Below are 8,518 nucleotides of genomic sequence, written 5' to 3'. Positions count from 1 at the left end.
AGCACGTGCCCAGCGCTCCAGGTGAGGCTGCTTCTGCATCCTCCGGTGACAAGTCTGTCGTTACTCAGATCCTTCCTCAACTTTCTGCAACTCACGTTCTAGCGTCTGCAATCCAAGTCTACAGCAATCGTTACTTTTCCCAATAAGATAATTTTATGCAAATTATATTTGTATTATTTATGTATACATATAATCTCATGTATATAAATAGTATATATAAAAATATATATATACACACACACACTAATATTAAAGACACTCTTGTAATATTTTCCCAAAAGAGAAAGTGAAGGTTAAAGAGCAAATATAAAGCCAAGAACCTAAGTCACCTAAAGCAGTCAGAAAAACGAAGCTTTAAGTGTCTGCATATAATCAGAACCTGTACCAGATCAAGTCATTCCAGTGCCTAACAAGCCTCCACGGCAAGAAGGAAAAATTCAGTTACTTGGACTAGCAAAACAGATGTTGCTGCACCCTAAGCTAACTGTGAGCACTGAGTTCCCATAAGAAATTGTGCTGAAGGGAGTTAAAATAAGCTACTCTAGTCATCTTTCAAGGACAGAGTAGATTCAAACACTATCTGTGCAGTAGTAGTCTTTCACACACGTTATCTGCTCATACTTACACTTCATACTGTTTTATTCTGGTTATGGACAAAATGCCAAGATTTGCATCTTTCACTGTGCTCTCCTTAGGTTTGCTGTCATATTGTCACGACCATCTTCACTTGACATACTAGTTTTCCCCTCAAGAAGAATAAATTTATTCCACATTCACTTAGTAGTGCTTCCCAAGCATTTTGTCAGATGATAAATTTATCTTTTGGATTCGCAAAACCAGCCAGCCACTTGCTATTTGCTACTGACAATACAGGACACTTTGGAAGAGCCAAACAGTACAGTCTCTCTGCTCACAAAATGGAATTATATGTAATTGCTGAACAATAAACAACACAATAACATTTGGGTTTACATTTTTTTTCTAGAAACAGATTTCTGCAGTAAATGTTATCCTTTTTAGCTTTACTATGAAGACTAGTATCCAATTAATCTATGTTGTTTCAAAAGGTGCTTCATAAAGACATAATGAACCAAAACATCCTGTGCTTATATTGAATAAAACTCAGTATTAGAAATCAATCTCCATTACAAGAGTCCAAATTCAAGGGTGCAGGAAAACAGTGGCAAGTCTGTTGAACTGTTCTCTGCAACAGCTTTAAAGAAAATACAGTTCAGGTGTATTTTTCATTTTTATACTCTCCCAAATTACAGTAGTTCACACTGCCAAAAATGTAATCTGCTAAGAAATTCTGCAAGAAGTGATTCTATAGAAAGATTTTTGCTAAAAGTAATGAAAGCACCCCTCACCTCTGTCAAAGTATGTCCTTACAGTAACTCTTTGCCTTTCCTTTTAAAGTTGTGCTATCGTATATTTTCTTACTGTTGTAAATGGACAATCACAGCAAGCAAAAGTACTAATTCTGGGGTTCTGAAGGACATAAGGGGCCAAAACAACCTGTTCACTTGACCAAGAACAAGTAATGTTTCCTTCTGTAGATTTTACAAGCTGAGTACAGAATGCATATGCAATACACACCAATTTTATGCATTTTAATGTACTTAATGCTATGCTTACATATGCCGCACTTTTGTTAAAACTGGAACTCATCTGGTAAAAATGTGTCACTGTTGCTTAGCAGGTGAAAACAATATAAAAGCATGCTAGCTATTCTAAGAGATTAAAGAGAAGCCATAACTGAACAGTTGCAAGCCTCCTCAGTCCAAAAAACAGTATCTACATTGAAGTATTTCAATACTAAAAAAGGCACTCAAATGCAAAGCTGGTTTAAAAAAAACAAATAAACAACAAAAACCACCACAATCCACTCCCCCTCAGATTTTCCACCCGATGAGCTCATTTGTATCACAACTAAAATCCAAAATGCAAATCAGTCCATTTATTGATGGTAGTCAATAACTAAATACATGTAAGTTTCCTAAGACTCTAACAGACTCTTCCCTAAAGCATATCAGCTTTTGGCATAAGTTGAAGAAAAATGCTTTCATACCATTTTATTTTGTTAATTGTTTTATTAACACTGACACTTGCCCATTACGTTTCACCCTTCCTATGAATTACTGTAGCTTGGGGTTAAGTCATAAGAAGCGTACGTACCGGAGGCAGCTAACTTCAGTCAGAGCAAAATTCAGCAGCTTAACCATTGGTGTGAAGCCTGTGCCTGCTGCCAATAAAAAGAGATCTTCTGAAGTTTGAACCTGTGACTTCTTGAAGTTACCTTCAGGACCGCTGACAGAAATATAGCCTCCTTTATTTTAAAAAAAAAAAGAAGTAAACATTAATGAGATGAAAACAAGCTAATTAGTATTCTGATTTTTTAAAGGCCCTTTCATATTGCCTTCATCTTTGTAGTATTAGGGTTCCTTTCAGAAAGGTACCATACATTTCACACAAGGATCATTCTTGTTAAAAGAACAGATGTTCAATTAAAATATCTTGTCTTGATGGATTTTACAATATATGAGTACACAAACATTTGTGAAGTCAGTGTTAAAAATCTGCCTGCCTCTGTATCTGAAATGGAAAAGGAAGAGTGCATCTTAAGTCTAATAAAATAGACCTACCTTTCTTTATTCAAAAGTATAAAAAAGTTGTTCTGAGAGTATATACAAAGTGATCAACTATAATGTGTGATTCAGTTCACATATCTGAACAGTTACGCATGAATACATTTGGAAGATCAGTCAGGAGAGCTTTATGTAATAGACAACTCCTAGTTACAGTAAGGATAAGTCTGTACATTTAGGGCATGGAGTATAAGGTTTAAAAAAATGTTTTAAGTATGTCCTGATGTTTGCCTGAAGTAGGCAAACAATAAGAACATCGCAATACCCAGACAGTGAATCTGAAAAGATAAAGTAATCGCTGCAAAACCAAACACGAAAACCCCCAACACATACTTACCAATTTGTAGCTGGTCAAGTGCCTGTGTGAACAGTCCACAGGAATAAATTTTAACCATTAAATATATATGTGCAGCATCATGGCCAGATGGTTCTTTGAAATCCAGTGGCAAAAAAGGCAATACAGGTGTGTATGGTTTTACTACCTCTGTCCCTAGACAAAAGACAAAAAGGTAGCTGAAAAAAAATAGGAAGAGTACTCTATATCCAGCAAATTTACTGCAAGCAAATACCAAAATATACAAACAGTAAACAAATAATCTGCATATCCCATAAAAATAACACCATCGCATGCTTTTATGCAAGTAGGTTGCTTTCCACTGCACCAGTTCTTATTACAGTAGCCTTCCACTTCCAGTTAAAATCTTCAGGTCATTGTACAGTATGTTATTTCTACACTACTTAGCAATTCAAAACACTGGAAGAAAAGATCTAGAGTTATCCCCAAAGAACATGAAAATCTGAACATTTGCATTTAATTTCCAGTACCACAACTTGATTTTTTTCTAAATTGAAATAGCAGATTTTTTAGTACTGCATGATTATATTTTCTTCCACTATCATTTCAAAAAGCTATTGTATAATGATAAAAAGAAAGATTACAAGAGTTGGACATCAGCAAAGAATTAGGTAGGGAGGAGGACAAAGCAGTTTGCAATTAAAGGATATTTAAAAATTCTTCTGAAAAGTCTCTCTACCATGCATAGTGCAATGTAAGTACAGTGACCAGCATAACCATTAATATGCAAATTTTAAAAAGTACCCTTAAAAATATAAAACAGGTATTTCTCTGTCCTCCCATTTTATTAAGTTCTTCTTTTACAAAAATTTGAAGAGCAATGCTTTTAAAGATGCATTCCTCTCACAACCTCATGTTATCATTAATATCGTGCAACTGGAGTGTAAAGTACTGTTACCATGACTGCTACAAATCCCCCAGAAGAAGGGGAAACAAAAAAGCAAAATTGCAATGTTACCCTCTGCATGGAAAAAAGGCGCAAACTAAAAGGGTCTAACTAATCACATGTTAACACATACACAATGAGCTTCCCCCCCTTCAAAGGTAAACAGCACTACTTCAGTAGAGAGAATCTTTTACAGGGGGGGTTGAAAGAAGAGCCAAGGAGTTCAACAGTAAATGCCAGCCACCTTGACGGCTAGCTTTCCAGCAATATTAATCCAGTCAGTTCATTATGAAGCACTGATTGGGATCCTGGAAGCAGAGACTTTCTAACTACAACCAGGGAATTAGTGGCCATGGACTTGTCATTCTCCCAAAACTATGAAAAGGGATTTATGTTAATATATCGATGGCTACAGTCTCAATTTTTCTTACCTGCAATGATTTGTTTGAGGTAAACATGTTGTCCAGTGGGAACACGGAGATGTGTGCTCCTAGGCAACATTAAGCACAAGAGCTTGGTGTCGTGGGTAACGTCCGTCTTAGAAACCAACTTGCATTTTCTGTAGAAGAGTCCTAAAAACATGGTTTTACTTGTTACTTAAGTCTATCTGTCTTTCTAGTCTTATACATCTTTTAATAAGAGATAAAGAGATGTATTTTGCTATATAGTCTTTTTATAACTGTACAAATATGCTTCTTGTATCATTACCTACAATTATTTTTCTATTTTTGGACTAAGGACTCATTTATAGCCTTACATTAGGCTTATAACACACTGAACCTGTGAGTTATCAGCATTGACTGGGAAGAAGTAGAAAACCACCGAATAGTAGCAGAAAACAGAACCCCTTGTACTACATCGCATCTGCACTAAATTCATCACACAACTACAGCATGAATACACACGGGCAGAATAAAACCAGCTTGGGTAATGCAAACGAAACATAAGCTAGGCACAGCACCACAGTCCTCAGTAACAGACTATCTAAACCCAGCCAGCATCCCAGACATTTATGGGCCTGACCACCCCACGCTGTTGCACTTTCACTGCTATTAGCATAACCAGAATTTCTGAGAGAGTTTTGCACAATTTTTCAGGTACACAACACCAATACTTAAATGCCTACACACGACGTAAAATGAAACTAACAGCTGTGCCTACATAAGCAACGCACACTTCAGCATCATCAGTAAATATTTCAGACATGAATTGGTGCCCCTTGGCTAACTAGAAATTATGAACTCCAGCTATATGTTCACATGCTTACTTAAGTCAACTACAAGGTCATATGTACAGCACACATTTTTGTCAATACAGCTGTTTTGGAGGCGAGGACATGCGTTTCAAATGCAGTGGTTTTCAACCTGTGCATCAACTAAATGGCAGACAAAAGGCAACTGAAAAAAAGAAGCATTTAAAAAACAAACAAACAAAAAAATCACTATGCCAGGTCTGCATTTCTACCAAAATTTTTCAAGAAACTGAAAAAGAAACCAAGCAAAGAACAGTGCTAATCAGAATAACTATAAAAAAAACCCCAAACCCTTGTACATTCCTATTAGCAATAGGGATTAAAAAAAAAAAAAAAGACAGTAGGACAAAGGGAAGGAACACCCCAGAATATTTAGCTTTGTTCAGGGACAAAGGGGAAAAAACTGTAACAGTTTCACCAATACCTTATGGAAGTTTAAAGTAATGTGTTTTTCCTACACCTGCAATAGGCTCAGAGCAAGAAAAGCCATTTACTCCACCTCTGCTACCACAAGGGCAGTAACCCATCACTTGTACTGGAAGTGATCTCTGTGGCAAAGCGCTCCGCGTAAGGCTGGCCAGACCTGCACCCGTTTTAACTAAGCAGCCATCCTGAGCTATATAATCTGCATCCTTACATCACTTCACAGTCTAAGAGAGGATTTGAAAACACAACAAAATAGAGGGTTATGCCCTGCTGATTACAGCCAGAGACTGCAGAACATAAGTAGGGGAAAAGCAGCAAGGAAAAAGTACTTCAAAGAACAAAGGGCACAGATGCAAAAACAACCACTTACTAGCTTTCATTCTGAAAAGAAACATGCTTACAAAGGTTAATTTAGCAACAAATGCCAAATACAGGAAAGTACTCCTCAACTGCCAACTATAACATTCTATTAACTGACATAGACCTGTTGCTATTGCCGCAACAGGTTAGTATTTGACTACTTGGGAATGAGTGTCCCAGCTTTCCAACAATACCGATGGGAATAACAATTGCTGCATAAGGCAAGTGACAGCATATTGTAGAAATCTAGATACAAAACCAGAGGTGTAAACTGAAGATGACCAGAAGTTATTTTTCCTCTTCGACCTTTAGAAGGGCATTTTTCAGCAAAGCCTTGTTTTAGCACTGCAATATTCTAGCTCTAACCTGAAGTATCAGTGTGATGATAGTACCACACTGCCTAAACAGTAACTCAGGAAGTTTCATGGGCTATAAGATATTGGAAGCTCAGCCCTGCAAAGAATAATAATAAAAAAAAGCAAGCAAGCAACAAAGTCCCATGAACAGCACTATCTAAACTTCATACTTAGAAAAGACTACAAAAAAAGAAGCAGAAAGAAGAAGCCTCTTCCCTACAATAATCCCACCATGTCATTTACCAGTTTCAATGCAAAATTTGTAACTAGTCCCAGTGAATATTTTCACATAAAGCCTGTCAAAATTTGACAGGTTCATATATGAGAATATTTGAGCATGACACCCTTCTGATGACACTTTCTGCACTGAAGCAAGTTCAGTGAGGCGACGTTTCTTCTCCCCTCTTTCTCTAGCATAAATAGCTGAGCTAGTCATGAAACAGGATGAGATGCAAAGGACACAAGCGGCAACTCGGGAAATTCCAGCGAGGCATCACCTCAACACTGGGGCAGGCTGCCCAGACATAGTCTCTGTCCTTGGAGATATTCAGTCCTTGACGACAGCTTCGAGCAGGAGGTTAGATCAGATGGTCAATGGCTCAATGTCCAAATGGAGATCGGTGACAAGTGGTGTCCCTCAGGGGTCCACACTGGTACCAGTGCTGTTTAATATCTTCGTCAGTGACACAGACAGCAGGATCGAGTGCACCCTCAGCAAGTTTGCAGATGATACCAAGCTGAGTGGTACAGTAGTCACGCCAAGGGACTGGATGCCATCCAGAGGGACTTGGACAAGCTTGAGAAGTGGGCCTGCGTGAACCTCATGAGCTTCAACAACGTCAACTGCAAGGTCCTGCACCTGGGTCGGGGCAACCCCTGGTATCAGTACAGGCTGGGGGATGATGTGATTGCAAACAGCCCTCTGGAGGAGGACTTGGGGGTACTGGTTGACTTGTTGCCCCATGCTCTGTGACAGTGCAGTCAATTGCTGCCTGAAGGAACAGCCATCACTATTAACATCCCCTTCTTCAATAAGTACAGGATCACAGCCCATCAATTCAACCACAACAGAAACAAATTTTAAACAGAGAAAAGCTTTCAAACAAACAATATTTATCCACAAAATGCTTAAAAGTTAAGGATTTAAACAAGATGTTCCAGCTCAGGCATGCTCCTTTCTAATTGGCTTTATTTCCACAGGTATAAATAAACTCTGCTATAATGGTCAAACATCTAAATATCTGTAGTTATGCCTGGAAATACATGTTCAGGTTACTAAATCTCAGCTGCACACGCAATTTGTGCATTTACTAAATCAGCATCAAATTCATTACATACCACTATTACCACAGGAGGTGGCCATGGCATTTTTCTGCATATACTTGTTTTCTTAAATTATTCAAATACCTACTAGTGAGTTATCCACTATAAATGCCTGCAGAGACATGATATAAAGCCTCTGACATGAGAAAATATTAATAAAGAAAGATTTATTTCATGTCTTTCATCAAACATCCTACAATCTGCTTATTTTGAATGAGCAAACATTTCATGTGTACCTTTGGTATATGCCTACAGCCCTGAAAAATGAAAGGCTGTAATTCCATTCCATACCAATCTTGAAGGAAAGCAAAACATCAGCAGCTCTCCAGCTATATAAAAGAAATTTTATACAATGGTTGTTGTAATTTGTTTTTCTACCATTCTTTTGAAAAAAAAAAAATACATACTAAGATTGCAAAGTACAGTATGCAAATAAATACGCTAAGATTGCTGTCAATTCCGCAGACTTATGAATTACTTGAAAGGATAGAGGAGGCTGGTAATAGAACCCACACTACTGGTCAGCTAATACTCCTCCATATACTTGGGAGTGGAGAGAGAAGTTAAAAAACTGATTCATCAACTGATTCACTGTTTCCTGACAATTTTCTGACCTTTCCAACCTGATAAATTCCAACCTTTGAAACATGTAACAAACTAACCTTTACCTTTACCTCCTCCTTTTTCTTTTTAATTTGACACACAGAACTTTTGTGCCGATTCACTCAAGTTGATTTTTGAAAACAGAGACCTTTCTAGGTCTAAGCAAACTCCTAGTTCAAGTTGTCATCTTTGTTATATTAACTAAAATTAGTTCATTATCAGTGGTTCAAATAAAATCTGAAGCCACAAACAAAAAAAATTGGCAATGCAGAAAAGCCTTTCAATACCAGCCTCTAGTAGCAAGCTGAAGGA

At 37.5% G+C, this 8,518-nt stretch overlaps 1 protein-coding gene across 1 annotated transcript in view; it reads right to left on the bottom strand.

Annotated features, from left to right (window-relative positions):
- The window catches only part of LOC104167218 (cytochrome b5 reductase 4), a 39,349-nt gene that overhangs the window by 6,516 nt on the left and 24,315 nt on the right, over positions 1-8,518 (bottom strand). The window contains exons 10-12 of the mRNA XM_009707412.1: positions 4,318-4,458; positions 2,983-3,135; positions 2,176-2,326 (exon numbers count right to left, since the gene is read on the bottom strand). Coding sequence (XP_009705714.1) covers positions 2,176-2,326; positions 2,983-3,135; positions 4,318-4,458 — 445 coding nt within the window. The remainder of the gene's footprint in view (positions 1-2,175; positions 2,327-2,982; positions 3,136-4,317; positions 4,459-8,518) is intronic.

The sequence above is a fragment of the Cariama cristata genome, unplaced genomic scaffold, assembly GCF_000690535.1.
Source record: "Cariama cristata isolate BGI_N322 unplaced genomic scaffold, ASM69053v1 scaffold7249, whole genome shotgun sequence".
Lineage (NCBI taxonomy): Eukaryota > Metazoa > Chordata > Aves > Cariamiformes > Cariamidae > Cariama > Cariama cristata.
This window is presented reverse-complemented; position numbering and strand designations above follow the sequence as displayed.